The sequence below is a fragment of the Anastrepha ludens genome, chromosome 6, assembly GCF_028408465.1.
Source record: "Anastrepha ludens isolate Willacy chromosome 6, idAnaLude1.1, whole genome shotgun sequence".
In the NCBI taxonomy this organism is placed as follows: Eukaryota; Metazoa; Arthropoda; class Insecta; order Diptera; family Tephritidae; genus Anastrepha; species Anastrepha ludens.
In genome coordinates this window covers 114,213,017-114,234,217 of record NC_071502.1, presented here as the reverse complement: position 1 = coordinate 114,234,217, position 21,201 = coordinate 114,213,017, and the positions used below count along the sequence as shown (strand labels likewise).

The following is a 21,201-nucleotide window of genomic DNA, read 5'->3' as shown; positions in this document are numbered from 1 at the left end:
GAAATTTAATCAGCGTTTTGGTATCAGATGATCTCAGCTGTGGGTGTTTTTACTTATGAATCTGTGCAATGCCCGCAAATGCCCAATTGGCCGGAGCGATGACAAATTCGGCTTGCAAAACGAAAAAAAAAAATACTACACTAAAGGTTGTGTGGCACTCAGTTAGTCCCGAATATTCAACAAAGTCATGCTTTCATCCCGTCACCAGATGGAAGCTTCTTAATATAAATCCATATTCCTTTGCGGAGAGTGGAATTCTCAATTCACCGAATTATTCTTAGAGTTTCAACTGTGCTAAAACCGCTTGCTGTTTACCCTCACAACTCTCGAAGCAGGATCTTCAAGTAAAAAAATAACTATTTCTGTACGTATTCCAGCTTATTGAATTGCTCATTTTGTTTTTTTTTCCTTGTTCACTCCTCTCGGGAGCAAAGGGCCTCGACAAAACTCTTCCATCGTACACGGTTCTATGGCATAAAATCTATGCTGTTGTTTTTGCACCGTCCCATGAGACGTCGGCATCTGCTAGTTCGCGTAGCATCGACCGTCTCCAAGTGGACCGTCTTTGGACGTCTTTGGTGGACCGCGACCTCTGCTCCCTTGCTGGTTCCAGTCCAGTGCCATTCTCGTGATGCTATCTGGTGGTTTTCTCAAAGTATGACCTATCCATCTCCACTTTCTGCGTTTGATTCGCCTAAGGATGGGTTACTCGTTCGTTAATCTGTTAATGGTCTTAATCGTTACTGATGGTGTTTGGCCAGAATATTCTGTAGATGTTGCGGAGGCATTTGTTGATGAAGGATTGTAGCCTCTGTGTGATGGTGTTAGAGACCAGCTATGTTTCGCTTCCGTACAACAATACTGTCTTTATGCATGAGCCGAATATTCGTAGTTTAGTGCGCCTGGAGATTTGCGAACTCCCCTTGCTTTGTTTAGCAGGCAGTTGCCATCTTCATCTGCTCCACCATCTGCCGTGGTAGCAGAAGCTTGCAACGAATTCCACCGGCCATTCGTCAACCAATATCTGCTTTGCGTTATTATGGTTAACTCTCATGGCCTTGGTCTTGGCAATGTTGACCTCCAGTCCGACAGTGCGTGCCAGCGCGACTAGTTTGTCCGCCTTCGCTTGCAAGACAGAGAGTTTGTGAGAGAGGAGCTAGATGTCAACAGCGAAGTCCAGGTCCTCAAGATGTCTGGTGAAACTCCATACGATGCCTTTTGTGCAGGATCAGTTGGCTCATGACGTCATCAATGACGATGGCGAAGAGAAGGGGCGACAGGAACAAACCTTGCCTTACGCCTGCATTGGTAGTGAAAGGATCGCTGATATCGCCTTTGTGAAGCACTGCCTGTTCGGAGTTCTCGCAGAGGGCTTTGATTAGGCGAGTTATCTTGGCGAGAACTCTCTTTCTACTCAGTGCCAGCCATATTGCGTCTCGTTTGATAGTGTCGAACGCCTTCTTATAGTCTACCAACAGCATGTAGAGCGAGGAGCGCCCATCAACTGATTGTTCTATTATAATCCGCAGTTTGTTGGCTTGGTTAACACAGTTTCGGTGAGGGCGAATACAGTTTGTCATGAATGACTTTTGACATAGAAAATAAATTCAATTTTTCGACTTCATTATCAAAACATTGCACCAATTTTTTATCTTTGACTTCGTTTTTGTACTGAGTCATATTTATTCACAGCATTTAAAGGTAATTTATACAAAAAACCTCAAATTCGTTGGAAGAGCAACTAAAGCAACAAAAACAAATAACTCACTATTTCGACTCTGTCAATAAACTTTTTAAAAACTTTAATACCGGCTTTTTTTATTAAATACATAATGTGAATAGGTAATTTTTTGATTAATTGAATATTTGTTGAAATAACCCTTAGCTTCAATAACATTTTTCAGACGCTTTTTCATGGGATGGACCAATTTTTGTACGTCTTATACGTTCGGTATATTCTGCCATTCCTCCATTATTGCAGTTTTTAATGCTGCTGCATTTCTTGGATGTCTTTTAGCAACTCTTTTCTTCAAAGAGACCCAGACATTTTTAATCACGTTTATTTCGGGACTATGGGTTGGTGTATTTTTTTTTTTTTTTTTTCCTTGTTCACTTCTCTCAGGAGCATAGGCCATCGACAAGACTCAGTCTTATGTTGGTTTCTTTAATCTGTTTGATTTCTGTGGTAGGTAATTAACCTGCCGCTATCAGTCCTAAGTAGTGGGAATGCCCACCTGTCGTTGTTTAGGAACAACGCCTTCTTACTGCTTGGAGCGCCATCTGTGTGTCACATTTTTCTACCAAAAGGATCACACAGATGGTTGAGGACTTCGCTAAAGTGGTGTGTCTGCAACTGCCCTCTTTATCTTGCTGGCGCTAGTGATGCAATGTGTATCTGTGTGTTTTTCTTTGTTTTTGCCTGCCCACAATGCAAATAATGCGCTGACCATTGTGCCTGAGTAAGGATGGAAAAGTTAAGCTTTTGGATTTGTGGAATGATTTTATTTTGTTTTTAGAAACAGGGAAAGTAGGTAAATTTGGAAAAGGGCGAGCACCGTACTTTACGTGGGATTCGAACCCACAACCTCTGCGATGGCAGGCTAGACTACCGAGGCCGCTATACCTACCGACGTATTTATAACCTTACCACATTGTAGAGAAGCCACATCTGCACATTCTCCCCTTATTCTTTGGGTCGTTACCTTGGCAAAATTTAAAATTTGGTTTATCCTTCGTAATAGACCCAAAGTTTTTAGCACTGCCGATTAAGTTTTTTTTCCAATATACATATTTAAATAATGCTTGGCGTTCATTGTGTCGTCAATAAACACCAAGTCTCCTCCTACTTTACTTGAAATGCAACCCCTAAACCATAACGGAAATTTTTCCAAGTTTAACCGTGTGAATTATATTTCGATTTTGTAAAGCTGTCAAGGGGTTGCGCCTAGTCGGTCCATCGTTTGTGATACAGCATTACCTTCGTCTCGTCGCAAAATATAATGTCGTCCCAAAAATCTTCTGGTTCGGAAATGTGGTTCAAAGCAAGAGACTTGCGTGCTGATCTCGATGATTATTTGTGGTGCAGTATGGCTTGACGCACTGCTTCATGAGAAACAGCAACCCCGCTCCCCTCGTTAAGCTCCTTTGCAAGTGTTCTCAAGGAAATTATCGGGTTTTGATCCCTCTTTCGGATCACTAAGCGTTCTGCACGTCCAGCAATTTTAGTTGTAGGCCCACCTGCACGCTTTTGTTCTTCTACGAAGTCCTTATTCATTAAATTCACCTTTTCTCACTTGAACTAATTATTATTATATAAAAATTATACGTACTCGTAACCATAAAATAAAAAAGAATATTTAAAAGTTTTATAAACCGTGTATTTCATACAAATTAGGGGGCAAAAATAATAATGACAATGTAAACGATTTCAACACAAGGACATAAATGTATGTACATGCAAGCATACGAATATATAAAACATTTACTTTTAAAAACTTGGCACATTAATTAAAAAAACTAAAAATATTCACATCGAATATCCTGATTAAGTCGCTGCAAGACAATTCACCATCATTCAAGAATTTCCTCGAAAAATAGGGGGGAGCAAACATTATTCCTATAAGCATTTAGGGCGCAAACCTTTTAATCCCATCCAATCTAGCAAACTCCGCATTTGTCTAAAAATGAAATATATAGTTAATTAAAAAAACAAAAACTAATATATATAATAAAATAAAATAAAAAAATTATTATATTTCAAATTTTTATGCATAGAAAAAAATTCAATATAATAAAATAAAAATAAGAAAAATTAAATATAATAAAATAAAAATAAAAAAAAATTTAAATACAATAAAATAAAAAAATAAAATAAAACCAAATAAAATAATAAGAATAAATTTAAAAGAACTAAATATGAAATAAAAAAAATAATTATATTTTAAATTTGTATTTATATTAAAAAAATATAATAAAAAAAAATATAAAAAAATCAAATGTAATGAAATATAATAAAATAAAATAAAAATATTATATTTAAAATTTGATTGATAATTGTTTTTTTGTTTATGAGGAGCTTTTTCATACCAGAAATACATGCCGCGGGGGCATCCCATTGCCTGCCGAGGGGCGGCCGCTATTAGAAAAAACTTGTTCTATCATTTGGTGTCGCATGCACCGAAAATCGACCTTGGGCACTTCCAAATCGAAGGCACGCATGAACTCATTCGGCTAAAGCGGCCGCAAGTAGCGTAAAACCGTATAATACAATAAAATGGGGTTATAAAAAGAACAGACAAACTTACCTTCTACTAACTTCTAATTCAATTCAAATAAAGTGAAATAAATTGAAAAAATAAACATAATCAACCGTATAATAAATAGTTTAAAGAAATATAAAATATATCTAAAAAATATTAAAAAGAAAAATATAAAAAATATTAAAAAAAATAAAATAAAAAATATTGAACAAAATAAATATATATACATATATGCTTATGCAGGAACTTAAAATAAATAGTACAATGTAAATTAATCAAAAAACATAATAATAAATACTTGAAAATATAATAAAACTACAAAAAATAATATTAATAATATAAAAAGATATAATAAAAATATAAAAAATAAAAGTCATATTAAAAAATAATAACTAAAGTATAAAAAATAAAAAAAAATATAAAAAACTAACCAAATATACAAAAAATTAAAAAACAAAAAAATTGAAAAAAAACAAACAAAAAAGTAAATAAAGAAATAAAAGAAAATAAAATAAAATTAGTTATTTTATTAAACTTACATTCTACTTACTTCTACTTCAATTGAAATAAAGTGAAATAAATTGAAAAAATAAAAATAGATTCAAAAACGTATAATAAATAGTTTAGATAAATCAAATAACCTCAATAATAAAAAAAAAAATATTAAAAAGATATAAAATGTAAATATATAAACATTATTTAAAAAAGTATATTAAAGTCGGTTGGGTGGGGAAATCATACAATATAATGAACTCTAGGACAACACAACGGACCCAACTTGCGGTCTATGTGGCACTCCGACCAACCAACCATAAATAAATCATAAAACATAATAATAAATAAAAAAAAAATATAATAAAACTACAAAAAATAATAATAAAAATATAAAAAGTAATAATAAAAATATAAAAAATAAACTAGAAATAAATATAAAAAAAATTTAATAAATATAAAAATACAAAAATATAAATTTTTTTTTTTTAATACTAAAAAGAAAAAAATATAAAATTTTTTTTTTAATACTAAAAAGAAAAAAAGAGAAAAAAAAAAAAAATAAAAACAATTCTACTACTAAACTTACTTTCTACTTCTTTTCGTTGAACGTTTTCATGCCCTTGCATTCCTGTATGAGGTAGCTAAACTGCTCATCACTTTGCAAAGTTTTCGGATTTCCAATGAGTATAAGCAACGACTGTGCTCGCGACAGTATGACATTCAAGCGCTGTGTTAATTATTAATTTAGTATAAAAGCCATATTAAAGTAGTTAAGTGAATGCATTTCTTTTAAGCTTTCTTGGGTGCAATGGTTTCGAAATCCGTGAAATTACAAAATACATACAAACATTGTGCGTAAGAGACAGTCTATTTTTATAATTTTTTTTGAACACTCGGCGTCGTTGGACTTTCGTCAAAACAACTTATACCTGTCAAGCACTACATTGCCGTATTTTTATGCCATACTATAATTTAGACCCGCGCCCGGCCCTGCATACGAATTTTTGTCTAACTAAAACCTTTCTTACATCACAAAAAACCTGAATTAAATTATTTTTCTCTGGGCCTATGTAGACCTGTTTTCTTGCTAATTTTTTTGGTAAAATATTTTATGCAACTGACGAAAAAAGGGACTCGAAGTAATGCCGAGTCTCACAGCATGTATACCACGCGGTCAAAGTCCCGTAAGAGCACCCATGAAATTCGATAGCTGAGATTTTGTTAACCGCAGAGGGTCTCTCGAGCGCCTCCGTGCACTTGAGGTCAGAAAAATTTCACGACCTTACAAGTTTGTGTTTTCGTAGGCCCCTTGTGTAGCCAGCTCATCTGCCTCGCAGTTTCCTGCAATGCCACTATGACCAGATCCCCAGATGAACTTTGTATTGCCAATCGGCTGCTTCTTTAATTGCCGCTACCTCTGCTGGCAATACACTGCAGTGGTCCGGTAACCTGAACTTGAGTCTGATCGGGAGCTCCCTGGCCTCTAGTTTTGAGCCCTCCGTGAACCGGTTCACCAGGCCCTGCCTCCTAATACTGCACCGCACCTATTTTTCTCTTGAAGGAATGTAAGTGTAGAATGTCCCGCTCGGACTGCGGTGCGCATTGATTCGTCGCCAGAGGGATGAACCCAAAGTTCCTAAGGATACTTGTGTGTCCGTGATTGAGGGCAAGCTTGTAGACCGAGCCTTTCATTCTTATTACGACACGTGTAGCCATGAGATGTCTACAGGTACCCCTTTTAGCATTGCATTATGCGCTAGAGTAGCAGTACCTCGAACCGTCCCATTGATTCTAATGAGGACAGACCTTTGGAGTCAATCCAGCTTTTTAACCGATGCCATCGTTTCCCGTGAGCTCCACCAAACAACGACTCTAGACAACAGAATTGACTTTATAATGGTATTATAGAGCCAAAAATCAACTTTAGGCGAGAAGTCCCCCTTTTATACAGTAGCGCCTTTGCATCCATACAAGGGAATCTTCTCTATGTTGGGCTTCCACGTAAGCTTATTGTCAAGGATTAGACGTAGGTACTTCACCTTGTCAGAAAGCACCAATAGAGCACCTCCTATTGAGGCGAGTTGAGATCTGGGTATTTTGCATTTCCTCGTGAATAGGACAATCTCCGCCTTAGAGGATTCACCGATAAGCCGCTGCACCTAATAACTACGTTCAGATATCCACCAGTTAAATTCATATAAGTTGTTTGGACAAAAGTCCGTACTCCGAAGGTACATACCACATATATTCGTACATATTTTGTTTTGGAAAATACTTAGCAGAGTACCTGTACGCAAGTAAGCATGATTATAAATGTATGAACGTATGTATGTGTAATATTATTAGCAAACATACCTTCGGATCCGTTACAAAGCCCAAATTACAAAATGACTTCACGAACGAAGCTATAATAATTGGCTTTTCACGACCTTGAAAAAGCTCGGCTGTACCAACTTCGATGCCTTTCAAATTTCGATGATGCAATATTTGTTTTATTTTTGCGCATTGAAGTCTGTAAGGTGAAATAACACCTATTTTCCCAAGATCCACATGGTTTTGCAATTTGTGGATAATCCAGAGGACTTGGTCGACTTCTGCTTTATTGTAAGAGCTTCGTGATGATTTTGAGCGGTCTAGCTGGCCATATACAGGCTCGAAAATGATGGGAAACTTTTTATTGCCGAGCATTTTTAGTTCATCCCATTTCAATAGCTTATCTAAATGTGTAATAAGAAAAATTTATTTTCAGCTTCACAGATTATTTATGTACTTATATAATAGGTGTGGCGCCCAAGCATCCTGAGCTCCGTTCGAAAATATATTTTTTGCCGCGCTTGACTTGAGTACTTCACCGAGTAAGGAAGAAGAGAATTAGTGAGTTAATCTTAGCAATAAAAATCAGTAGCTGCGTGGAAGGGAAAATATCCAATGGGCGATGCGAAAAAGACAGGTTACGAGCAATAAAATGTGGCCGATGCATTTTGCCATTAGCTCTGATAGAAAGTAAACCATGAATATTCAAATCATTAAATGCGTCATAGTCAGGGACCAAAAATGATAGTTATTTTCGACATTTCAATTCAAAAAGGCAGTCGGAAAAGGTTTGTTTGTTTAACATTTTCATATAGCAATGTGATGCCTGTTAGTCAAGGAATCTTAGGTTAGGTTAGGTTGAAGCGGTTATCCACAGTGGGACACACACAGACTCCTAGCCCATTGTGATGCAGCGTGGGGAACTTGTCCTTTTCCCTCAGTGTGTACTTTTCAAAGATTATAGAAGATCCCTGATTTTCACAGAACTGAGATCTTCCAATTCAGTAAATGATTGTCCACGCGAAATGGTAAATCTACGTCTGGATAGAGCAGAACAATGGCACAAGAGATCCCCAGATGTTCCGAATATACACCTCCGCCCTACCTGCCGTGGAGCTTTAAGTCATCTAGGCTTAGATATTTAGCCTTTTCTGTTGCTCTAAGGGATTTTCTCCATAGGAATATTTATTTAAGAGCAGGTGTTTTATGTCTCCTGCTAAATAGCATCAGATCCGTTTATTCCGGATTTACTTCTAACCCTCGACTTTTACACCAAAGTGAGTCTGTTGAGACATCTTTGTTGGAGATCATAAAATATTGGAAGGTGTTTATCCGAGATATTTATTACAATATAAATAAATACAAGAAAGTCAAACTTTAACCTACAGGGTCCGGCACTCGAAGTGTAACCAACTTTAGACTGCTCGCGCGGGCATCAGTAATGGATTTGACGTCTTTTGGGTTGTTGCTCTTTTTCTAAAAACAGTAGCCATCATCTGTTCACCTTCAACTTCATCGGAGATGCAACGATTTTGTATGCTCTTTTATACGCAGACGCTTGCTTAATATCGGTGAACCCAAGTCTAGTATCGTAAAAACAGATGGCATCTCTGTCAAATTGATAAGTGATGGTTTCCCAGTACAGTAAAAGATTGTGTCTTCCGAACGCGCTGTGTCGTAAGAGTCCACGAATAAACAGACAACAGGAAGGGGAATTACTTGTGTGTCAAGAAGAAGAGTAGGCGTAGGCAATGGAAAAAACCAAACACAAGAAGTTATACGAACGCACATACACTTGCTTTCTAGCTTTGTATTGCGAAGGAAGCTGATGTCAGACTTGTCAAAATAGCGAAAAATAAAGTAACTGTTTTGCCAAGGCGCTACTTAAGGTACTCAATTTAGTGAGTTTAGTGAAGAGTCTAAGGGCTGGCGGTCACCGTAGCCCATAAGTGATTGATGAGTGAGAAGCAGTATGATGTATGGTTACCCAAACAGTTTCATAGATTTTGTTTATCACATTCCTTGATTTCTTACCCATTTCCACTTCTGCAATCAATTCGTCTTTGTAGTACAAATGATTAAACAGCCGTAAAATTTCCGGATGCGATCGATAGTTTCGACGCAAACGTGTCTGTAAAGTTTGATCATAGGTGCCATCCTCTCTGATCCCATAACAATCGCGTTCGAGTAAACGTTCCATTAGGGAGTGTTTAAGGCCGAGTTCAGCGGCAATTTGTGACATGACCACCGGTCCCAATTGCTTGGTGTCTCCCGACAATATCACACGACAAGTTTTCGTATTAACGCTAGTTATGGCAACCAGAGTTTCCGCTTCCGTGATGGCACCCGCTTCATCTATGAAGACATGCGTAAAGGGCCAATCTCCAATTGTACCGGTACGCAACCGCCCCACAGTGCAAAGTGTCGCCACAATTATGCTATATTTCTGAAGTACCTTAACGGCAGGTGACACAAGTTTCCCTTCAAAAAAATTTGCATATTTCTTGATCAGAGGATTAATATTTTTAAGCCCAATTTTATTAATCCATGAATTTGAAAAGACGCGTAATATGTTCCAAGATTCAGACTCGTTTGTTCTAGGCTCGCGCTGCTGTTCTTCAAGTTGTGGATGTTTTTCGATATATTCACAAATTTTCAGAGCGACTGTATCGCTAGCTGAATTCGAGCCGGTTGTAACCAAAATGTGGCATCCAGGCCTGTGAATGTAAAGCTGCAAAATTGCTTCTACGATTGTCGTGGTTTTGCCAGTGCCTATAAAGATAATATAGAAAAATTACACAAAAAAAAGCTAATATTCCGGTGTTGCTGTGATGGGATATTGATCCTCCACGAGGCTTGCAATTCGTGTAAACCGTTTCACGCTGGTCTGAATTCACTCACCTGGCGGTCCAACAACTATGTACGGGGCGTAAGGATTTCCACCAGCCACAATTTGTTCTACAGCTTGCAATTGCTCGGGATTTGTGCAAATCTGCTCATTAATAATTTTCAAACTAAGGCTTAAAATACATAAATTATATAGAGTTTAAGTAATGGATTCGTTTATTATTAGGGATTGTTTGGTGGTCCAAATACAAGATTTTTTTATAATATTTAATCAAAAGGTATTTCTCACACTTATGACTCTCTTTTGGCCAATTACTTTATACCTCGCCTGCACTAGTTTATTAAGTGAAGTGAATATCATAAGACTTGACTTTTACAGTAAAGAATTCACGCACTAACGCCATTGACTGTTTAGTAACAGTTTCGACCGAAAGTGTGGAAGTAATGTCGGAAACAATCAGTCAAGAATTCTCGCACCAGACTCATGAGAATTCAACACAAAGATGTCGGAGTATACCCTTACAAAATCCAGCTGACTCAGTAAATTAAGGGCATTTGAATTGAATTCCGGATTTGGTGGCAAAAACATATTTTTGTAATGCGGCACATTTTAAATTTTACGGCTTCGTTGACATAGTATCTGAGAATTAGAAATCTGTAAGTGATTGCAGAGCAGCCAAACAATTGCATTTCAAAGCATTGCAGAGTAGATGCTACCAACTTTTTTGGTGCTTTAACTCTTTTTGGCATATGGTGCAGTTAGTGGCCTAGGTCAGCCGATGAAAGTGCTACATATGTAAATGAAAAGTTGTCAGTTGGCAATCATGAAAAATTTTTATTTTTTTTATTTGATTTTATTTTATAAAGGTTTACATAGCAATAAAATTATTGTATAACCTGATAGTAGTGCAGCGCTAGCATCGGAGGCTTTCGGCTGACAGGTTGATTATGGCTCGATTAGATCCGACGAAGTAGATCAGAGTCTTTAGAGATAGTGATATAATATAGTTATGTTGGCTTCGGTTGGGTTTTTTAATATTTCAAGAGGGTCGATATTGCGTAAGTGATGATGTTTAGCCGATGCAAGATTAGGGCATGAAGACAGAAGATGATTTATACTCAGAGTGGAGTTGCAAAAAGTGCATAGGTTGGGTGGAACGCCTTGAAGTATATGGGAGTGTGTAAGTATTGTGCGGCCTAGCCGAAGGGTGTGTATGGTGTGACCATATTCGTTGGGATTGACTCAGTAAATCCTGGTCACCTTTGGTGTTTTATGAGACTGTAGATGTCATGTTTTTGTTTTGCAAATTTTGAAAAATTAAGGAAGTAGATTTAGCAACCATAAAAGCCGTTCGAGAAAGAATGCGTAGAAATTCACTTAGCTATTGGGACAATGTATTGTTTTCAGAAGAAAGCAAATTTAATATTTTTCGTTCAGACGTCCGCATAACTGTGTGGCGAAAACGTAACACAGCTTACGCTGCAAAAAATCTAGCACCAAGTGTGAAGTAGGGTGTGTATGCGAGTGAGTATGTAACGGTACATTATGAGTATGCGTAACTTATGTGGAATAAACAGTTTTTGTTATTGATGATTAGAAAAACTTGATTTTTATTCCATTGTCGTTATTGTGCCTATACTTATGTCTGTCACTGTATATTGGCAGCGCGCGAAGAGAACTGCCTTAAATTACATGTGCGTGTAAGGCTGTGCGGTCTAATGAGCTATAGCCATACTCCTTAGCGGCGAATCTTACTCGCTAACTTTGTTGTTGCTTTCTCATGCAAATTTTTCGTCAAGTTAATCGAGCATAGAAATAGCGAACGGGGGATATGACGAATCAAATTAATAAAGCCTCTAATTCTGCTGTTTTGCTTATTGTTGAAGCTTTCAGAATATTTATGAACCTGGCTTTACGACGACGTTTGCAGACAAGAAAAATTTGGCTGTCGCTACGTCGTGAAGTGTCGCGGTCCGTGTGTGTTTACTACAGGGTTCGACACTCGAAGTGTAATCAACTTCAGACCGCTCGTTAATTGGCTAAATGGCAGTCCAGAGTATTGTTTACAAGCCCGCGGGGGCATTTCGCCGAGAGAGAGAGCTATTGCATTATATTTGGCGTTTGTTCGTGAGCTCGAACACATTAAAGTAAATAAAGTTTTGTTTATCGCACCATTACTCGTTACAATGAGACTGGTAGCATCGCGAAACGTCATGGAGGTGTTCATCAAAAGGCTGCAACGTCACGTGAAAAGATTCAAAAATTGAAGAACCAACTTGAACGAAAACCCCGACGAAGTGCCAATCAAATAGCGAAAGAACTGAAAATATCTGAACGAAGCATCCGCCGCATACTGAAAAATTATCTCACATCAAAGCAGCAACAAGTCAGACTTGAGAGAGCAAAGGAGTTGCTTCGCTTGGCCGAACGCTGTGTTTTATGGGGAGAAACTTTTTTTCAAATGGAGCACTTCGTAAACTCTCTAAACGATAGGGTTTATTTGACCAACTCTTCATACGAGAATTTGAGTCATCGATTGGGCACCAGGAGGCAGCACCCGCCACAGGTAATGGTTTGGGCAGCTGTAACTGCAGATCGGCGCTCTCCAATCGTTTTCATCGAGACTGGCGTCAGGGTAAATGCAAAATATTATCGGGAAAGTATTCTGGAGGTTGCTTTGAAACCGTGGTCAGGCATACATTTCGGTGGCAGACCATGGACGTTTCAATAGGATTCGATACCGTCTCACAAAGATAGAGGGAACCAAGAATAGCGAAGAAACAACGTTCCGAACTTCATAACGTCCACACAATGGCTCTCAAATTCACCAGACGCGAGTCCGATGGATTATTCTCTTTGGGCCATTTTGGAGAGCAAAGTCCGAACTTAAAGACTCACCGGTCTCGAGGCGCTGAAAAAAGGGATTGTCCGCGAGTGGACCAAAATACCTGCAAGTCACATTCGGGCAACTTGCGATTCGTTGCTGAACCGTTTCAAGGCCATAGTCAAGGCAAAAGGTGGTCTTATCGAGCAAAAGTAAATTGACTCTTATTTTTGCATTATTTAAACAAATTTTTCTTTGAATTGAATAAAAGTAATTTTCCAAACTAAATTTATGGCATTTTTAATTGGTTACACTTCGAGTGCCGTACCCTGTATAAATGTGACAAACTTCACTCTATCTAAAATTTACTAGTTCTTTCGTATGCGTACATACTTTTTTGAAAGAAATTTGTATTGGGACCATCATTTACCCCTACTTTTATATAGGAATATTATTATTATTATTTATTGTTCGACTTTTTTAAAATAAACATTACATTTCATTTTTAATCATTGACATTAGAACGTACGACAGTGACACTAGGTCGTTTGTCGGAAGAAAAAAGAAAAAAAAGAAAAAAAATTTTACATTTTACATATGTTACTATGGTACTATGTATTGAATTTGCTTAAAATTAATTTTCTATATTCTATAGCACCAGTGATGAACTTAAATAAGTTATTATATCCAGAAGGGCCAACACCATTTAAAATGTCTATGATTTCATCCCGGTTTAAACTATATTTTCCAAAAAATCTTTGACGAATTCTTTTAAGTATCGGGCATTTTCCTAAGAAATGTGTGATGTCTTCTAATTCATTTAAGTTACATAAAGTGCAATTTAAATTTGGCTTCCCAAGTATATTAAATCACATCTGGCTTTCATAATCCACATAATTTTATAGATTCCAGTATTATCGTTTAAATAGCTTCTGGCGTTGTTATGGTCTAATTCCTTATATAATCGGGTGCTCTGGTGTGCCCTTTCCCGTAAAGTTCGAATATTCGAATCATGAAGATTTTCTATAATTGAAATTATATTTCTATTCCACTCTCTTTTATTTGAAGTGCCCCAGTTACATGTTATATTTAACTTTTGTGCTAGATTACTAATTTCTTCAACCCAAAATATCTGTTTTTCTAAAATCTTTTTTGATAGTATATGAGGCAATCTATTATCATTATATTCAAATAACGTTTTGAATATATATTTTAAGTGAAGCTGCAGTGTATACAAATGAAAACTTGGAACATTTGTCTCCAAGAGAATGCAATAAGATGGCGTATTACTCGGGAGATGAAGTACCCTTTTCAAAAAATAAAGTTGAATTTTGTCTACTTCTTCAAACAACGAGTTTCCCCATACCTGAGCAGCATAACTCTGGATTGCTCTAGTCACCGCTAAAAACAGTTTCCATTTTGCCGACAACTTAATTTTATTTTTACTAAGAAATGTGCACCAAGTTGCATTTATGCTATTTTTCGCTAGAACATTTCTATTTTCTATATGTTGCTTGAAACTGAGTTTTGATGTTAGCTTTACACCCAAGTAATTATATCCTTTCGTTATTGGTATAACTTCGCCGTGAAAAAAACACTTTTCTTTTTCTGCTATTCTACCGCCTCTCCGAAAAATCATTATAGCTGACTTAGATAAGTTTACTTGCATATTCCACTTATCGCAGTATTTTTCTAAGTTGCTTATCATTTTTTGAAGAGCACTAACCTCATCTGCCAATATGACGATATCGTCAGCATATAATAGCAAACGGATATTTAACTCATCTATAAAGAGTCCCCCCTCTAAGCAGTCGTGCAGGTCATTCAAGTAAAGAGCAAAGAGCAAAGGTGGAAGCAGGCACCCTTGCTTTACTCCTGACGATATTTTGAATTTTTCACTCATTTCATCTCCTACTTTTACTATCGAACATGTATTTCTATAATAACTTTCAATAAAGTTGGCCATTTTGGTGGAGATTCCTATTTCATGAAGCTTGTATAGCAATAGTTGTCTAGGGACAGTATCAAAAGCGGCTTTAAAGTCCACAAAAAACGCGTACACTTTTTTCTTCTCCCTAAACTTAATATGGACTATTGCTGGTAGGCTATATATGTTATCTACAGTTGAATGTCGCTTTCTTATATAGGAATACTTACCTCGAGTTTGTGGCAACGTTTACTTTAGTCAAATTATTCGGGGGGAAAATGTATTTACAATTTTTCTGATTCAACAACTCTAAGGCACGATGTTGCAGACGAAAATTGTGTCGATTTGGACGGAAAATTATATTATAAGGCTTTTCCAAACTGAATGGTGGCGTTATTTCTTCACCATCTTCCTCCGTTTCACTATTTTCTTCTTCGTATATTTTTACATAAACTGTCTTGTTTTCAACCTTCTGCAATGTTCTCACATGACGCTGTACTTGTGGATCACGATCTTCAATTGACTCATGTGGATGAATCTCAAGTAAATCTATAGGATATTTAATTTTAACTTGCGACAAAGCAGTGCTCAGTAGTGGTACAAATACCACTTCATCCGTTTTGACACTAAGCACCTCATCGAGATTGATCTGCGGTGGCACCTTTATCTAATTAAGAAGCGTAAACTATTTATTATTAATAAAAGTTGCGAAACTACGAATAAACGTACCTTGAATTCGAGAGGATATTTGGATTTCGATGTTTTCACCCATATTGCATGTTTTTGGTATAAACTACAGTAGGGCAGCATAGTATGCGCATCCTCAATTTGTAACAACGATTTCAAAACTTGTCTAATGCAGCCCGGTTCAAGTTGCTGGCATTCTACGTATTTTCTAAAAACAAAACATACATATTAAATGCCGATACCATAAAACTACTATGCAAAGGAACTAACTGCAATAATGGTTTGTTTTTGACCAAAAATTCCACAGCAAATTTTTTAGTTTGCGCCAATTTTATTTCATTGGAAGGATAGTATTGATCCAAATCTATGACCTTTTTAAATTCCCTACAAAGCACAAACAAAATCGATTAATGCAATGGTATTTGGAACAGATGATATGTAAAGGGTATTTCAAAAGGCCAGTCTAGATGTTCTTTTTTAATAAAACATGAAAAAGTTTAGATTGTTTCAGGTTTCACGGCAATTCAAAATACGGCCTCTTAACAATTATTTGTGAAAAATCGCACCATTTAAGGGGGTATTCTGGTCTAGAAAATTAAAAAAATATTTTTTTTTTGCATATTTTCAAATTCTAGACCTTCAAAAATATGCCCTTCAATGGATTTTTCGAAATTCGAATTATTTTAGGAGATATAGCGGATTTTGTGACGTGGTGTCTAAGCCGGCCGATTGGAGCGAATCACACAATGAACGGCAGATGTTACCGGACGACTTGAGGACTCGTACTTTCCAAAGTTTGTTTACAAAGTACAAACCCTTTACTTATAAATGTGTTTATGTAATTTCTTTAACATAAAACAACACAGTTATGCTAAAAAAACGCCGGTTTCCTAGCTTGTGCTCTGATATCTTATGTTGTGATAACGGTAAAATACCGTTTGTCTATTTCTTTCCTTTTCTTATGTTTGTTGCTTTGCTAATATTGATTTTAGTTGCAACTTGAATACTTAAGCATCTACAAAGGCTCCTCGAAAAGAAATATCAGATGGCGTTAGAAATTTAGTTATTCAGCACAGGAAAGAAAAAAAATCATATGGCGAAATTTCAAAAATCTTAAACTTATGTAAGTCGTGCAACAGTCCAGACCATTGTTAAAAGTTTAGTTAGTGGTTCAATCGAAAATAAGCCGCGCAGTGGCCGCCCGAGCAAACTATCTCGCAGAGACGTCAGCTTGATTCTAAAAGAAGTGACAAAAATCCAAAAGTTTCTGCTCCGAAATTGGCCGAGGATATAGCAAGCTCATCCAACAAGTGTGTTCATCCAAGCACAATTCAAAGATCCCTGAACAAAAACGGCTTTCATAGTAGGACGCCACGAAAAAAGCCTCTTATTTCTGAAAAACAAACCGTAAACTTCGCCTGGAATTCGCCAAAGCACACAGGAAAAAGGTGATGGATTTTTGGCAAAAAGTTTTGTTTACAGATGAGTCGAAGTTTAATATATTCGGTAGCGACGGAAGAGCAAAAGTGTGGAGGAAAAAAATACTGCACTGAGTCCGAAGAATTTGGTATCAACAGTGAAGCATGGTGGTAGTGGTTTGGGGAGCTGTTGCTACATCTGGAGTTGGAAGATTAGTATTTATTGAAGCTAGTGTGGATAGTTATAAATACAAATCACTATTGGAAGTCAATCTGAAATCTTCGGTGGATGATTTGAAGCTTGGTCCAGGTTAGGTCTTTCAATAGGATAACGATCCAAAGCACAAAGCACACATTGTGAAGGATTGGCTGCTTTACCATGGTCAAAGGCAATTAAATACACCACCGCAAAGCCCAGATTTGAATATTATTGAACATGTCTGGGAATTTCAGGTCAAAAAATTAGAAAAAAATCCAATTTCAAGCGCTTCAGTACTCAAAGAACGACTAATAGAAGCTTGGAACAAGAAACTTCTGCAAAGTTAACAAATTTAGTCACCTCGATGCCACCTTCAAGCTGTAATTGATGCTAATGGTGGACCAACTAAATACTACTCGTAAGAAGCAAAATTACTTAGAGTTAAGTGAAGTAAAATATTTGTGTACTCTATGTAGACTTTTGGTAGGTTTTTTTGCCTTAGCTTTGCTATTTTATGTTAATGTACTCGTATGGATTTTTTTTAAGATTATAATGATTAGAAAAAGCTTTCAAATAAAACTGTGTAAACACATTTTTCAGTAAATTTTTTGAACTTTCAATCCAGTGGAAATTGGGAGGTGTATGTAGACTTTTGTCGGTCACTGTATATACTTTATACTTCTATAATATATACCTGGAAATATATATATACATATATCCAGAGTGAGTGAGTAGTAAATAATGTGATCTAAGTTATTCTTTTGGAATTGTTTCTCAAGCTTCAAATTGTTCTCAAAACTACTTTTTTTGAACTTGAGATTCTACTTGACCGATCGCTTTGAAGTTTGATAAGAATTTTTTATTATACATCTGTCTATCGCGCCTGCCTCGGATTTTGAAAAATTTAGGTTTGAAGTATTTTTAAAAAATTTGAAAAGGTAAAAAAGAGGGTAAAAAATTTTTTTTCTCCAGTTGACGCCATTTTGTGAATTTTTTTTCTTTTTTTTCTTTGATTTGGCGTAATCCGATAGCGACATCCTAACTATTGAAGGATTTTTTTAATTTGTTTTAGATTGTTCTAGATCACTACAAGGGTTGGAATCATGTCAACCATGGAGCACCGTTTTTTATGTAGCCCCCACTCTGCCGGCCTGTAATTCCAGGTTTTTTTTTTATTAATTTTTTTATACTTTTCCAATATTAATAAAAACCATAAAAAAATGGATAGTAAAAATGTTTTAATTTTTTTGGCTTAGTTTTAAAAATACCGAAAATTAAGGCGTCTAGACTAAAATACCCGCTTAAATGTTCACCATGAGCGAGGAATCGATGTTGATGTTGCAGGTTGTTCAGCAACACTTGCCACTACAGTAGCAATCTGCTCAACATAACGTCCGGTGCTTTTCCTATCCTCGACAGAACCAGTTTCTTGAAGTTTTTTCACCAACCTCTGAATTGTCGATTCATTCGGACGATTATTTCCTCCAAAAAAATTACGAAATTTGCGATATGTTGATCTTAAAGATCGGCCATTTTCGTAATAGGTTTCAGTAATTTTTTCGCATTGCTCTATGGTGTAAAATTATACAATTGCCGACTTGACAAATGTCAAAGGTGACATAAAATTGAACCGTCTAGGAATTATTCTCTGCTGACATCTAGGCGGCACTTTTCAAAGACCCTTTATTAAGATGGCACGAGAAAATTGCATTTTTATTGTAAATTTGGTATCCTCTGTTAGTTTCCCTTCATAAATTATACCTTATGCAAAAACGAAAATACACAATTGAACCTTTTTTTCATAGGGACCCTGAAAGCTCCCCACTTTTTGGCAGATGAAAAATTGCCGAACTCCCCCTCCTATTTGTCGTGTGCGTCTTGATGTTGTTCCATAAATGGAGGGACCTACAATTTCAAGCCGATTCCGAACGGCAGATATTTTTATGAGGAGCTTTTTCATGGCAGAAATACACTCGGATGTTTGCCATTGCCTGCCGAGGGGCGACCGCTTTTAGAAAAATGTTTTTCTTAATTTTGGTGTTTCACTGAGATTCGAACCAACGTTCTCTCTGTGAGTTGCAAATGGTAGTCACGCACCAACTCATTCGGCTACGGCGGCCGTAATTACATTAAGTATTAAAAATATTTATTACGTAAATTATAATGTTGATAGTAGGTTAGGTTAGGTTGGTATGGTTGCCCAGGTAGTGAGCACACTTGGACGAAGGATTCGTCCTTTGTGATACCATTATCAAGGAAGTGAGGTGAAGGGAAGGACCGATGAGGTGCAGGGAGAGGGCGGGGAGAGGTGGTGATGGAATGGTTAGGAGCGTGCGGATTATGAACGATGACTATATTTGCGTCAACCGCTTTGTGCTGCTTATGAAACTCATCAGATTTTTAATGTCAGCGCCAGCTATATAGGCAGGCGTGGCAAAGAAGTAAGAGCCAAGATTCCTGGATCTTAGCCCCGCCAGAGCAGGGCAGCTAAGGAGAAGGTGCTGAGATGATTCCACCTCATCCTCCATACATCCAGCACAAAAAGGACTCGAGGTGATTCCAAGTCTCACAGCATGCATTCCTCGCGCATTGTGCCCTGTGAGAGAACCCACTATTTTGTCAGCCTCAGAAGCTCGCCCGAGCGCCTTCGGTCCACTCGTGGCCAGAAGGATTTCGCGACTTTACACGTTTGTGTCTCCTCCCTCCGCGGGTTAATCACCTCACATGTCCCTTGTCTGGCCAGCTCATCCGCTTCACAGTTTCCCGCAATGTTGCTGTGACCGGGAACCCAGATGAGGCTGATGTCAAAGAATTCGGACGCAGTCGAAAGTGAGGTCAAGTATTCCTTGACCAATTCCGAATGCACCGTCATAGACCCGAGGGCCCTTATTGCCGCTTGGCTGTAGGAGTAAATATTTACTTTCTTGACTGTTAGTACGCATTTGATCAGCCAATCAGCTGCCTCCTTGATTGCGGCTACCTCTGCCTGGAACACACTGCAGTGGTCCGGTGACCTGAATTTTAGCCTGATGGGGAGCCCTTCGCAAAAGACTCCTCCGCCAACCTTTCCTTCCAACATCGATCCATCCGTGAACAAGTTCACCAGGCCCTGCCCCCAAGTGTAGCCCTCCGTCCACTCTTCGCTTGACGGGATGTGAGTGGAGAATGTTCCGGTTGGACTAAACGAGGGTATACACTGGTCTGTTGACAGAGGGATGAACTCAAAGTTTCTAAGGATGCTCGAGAGCACATAAGTGAGGTTGGGCTTATAGCTCCAGCCCCTCAGTCTGATTGCGGTACGTGTACCGGCAATTCTGCCTGCGATATCTACGGGTGTGTTAATAGTAATATAACAATAATAATAATTACGCCTTTTCATTATTATTTTATATTACTTACATTACTTTTTTTTATTCTTAACATCACGTTAAAACTATTATGTTTGTACATATATTAAAATTGCAAATAATTAATTAAATATGGAAATGTATTGTTTTCTTAACATGTACTTCGATTATGTGTCATTATTATCCAAAGATTCTAAACTTTCATCTTCTTCAAGCGGTTGGTGATTATTGCAGTCACTTCCACTGCATACAGTGCAGGCGGGTGAGCAATAAAGGCCACTTTTTCTGCAGCCTGTTTTGCAAGAGCAAAATATAATTTCCAAAACATTGCTGGGTGCTGCAGGTTGCGTCATTTTTATTGGTTTCAAATAACTGTCTTTTTGCCAACCCCATTCCTCAGGAGATATTAGTGAATTATGCTTCCATTGTTGAACTTGTAAAGGGTTTTTCAATTGGCGCGGGTCGATTTTGGCGCCCTGTGGCATCCATTTTGTTTTGGTGACATCTGTCAAATCTTTTGTTTATTATTCAGTTGTTTATGTCAAATCATTATGGCAAGTTACACGATTGAACAGCATGTTCAAATGATAAAACTTTATTATCAAAATGAGTGTTCATTAACGCAAACGTTGCTCGCATTGCGCCCATTTTTCGGTAGACGTGGTGGCCCTTCCAATTTCTTATGGCCCATATTGAACCATATGGACCTAGACGACATGTGGTTCCAACAGGACGGCGCTACGTGCCACACAGCAAACGCCATTTTATTCCATTTCAACATCTACCCGCCCTTATTGAAAAACCCTATAGATAGATTCTTTTTATGTGGAGTTTTGCTGCATCCTCTGTTGGAGGCAATGAGCTGAGTTGGACGCTCTTGTCCT

General features: G+C 37.4%; 1 protein-coding gene across 3 annotated transcripts in view; it reads right to left on the bottom strand.

Moving 5' to 3' along the window:
* Positions 1 to 3,384: 3,384 nt before the first annotated feature.
* LOC128868079 (putative helicase mov-10-B.1) overlaps positions 3,385 to 21,201 on the bottom strand; it is a 48,825-nt gene continuing 31,008 nt past the window's right edge. Inside the window, exons 3-10 of one of the 3 annotated variants that reach the window (XM_054109812.1) lie at positions 15,624 to 15,737; positions 15,396 to 15,561; positions 14,897 to 15,333; positions 9,969 to 10,087; positions 9,102 to 9,839; positions 7,110 to 7,471; positions 5,341 to 5,481; positions 3,385 to 3,677 (exon numbers count right to left, since the gene is read on the bottom strand). In XM_054109812.1, coding sequence (XP_053965787.1) covers positions 5,344 to 5,481; positions 7,110 to 7,471; positions 9,102 to 9,839; positions 9,969 to 10,087; positions 14,897 to 15,333; positions 15,396 to 15,561; positions 15,624 to 15,737 — 2,074 coding nt within the window. In that variant the 3' untranslated portion in view covers positions 3,385 to 3,677; positions 5,341 to 5,343. The remainder of the gene's footprint in view (positions 3,678 to 5,340; positions 5,482 to 7,109; positions 7,472 to 9,101; positions 9,840 to 9,968; positions 10,088 to 14,896; positions 15,334 to 15,395; positions 15,562 to 15,623; positions 15,738 to 21,201) is intronic. The other 2 variants (XR_008455057.1, XM_054109813.1) reach the window with 2 other exon arrangements.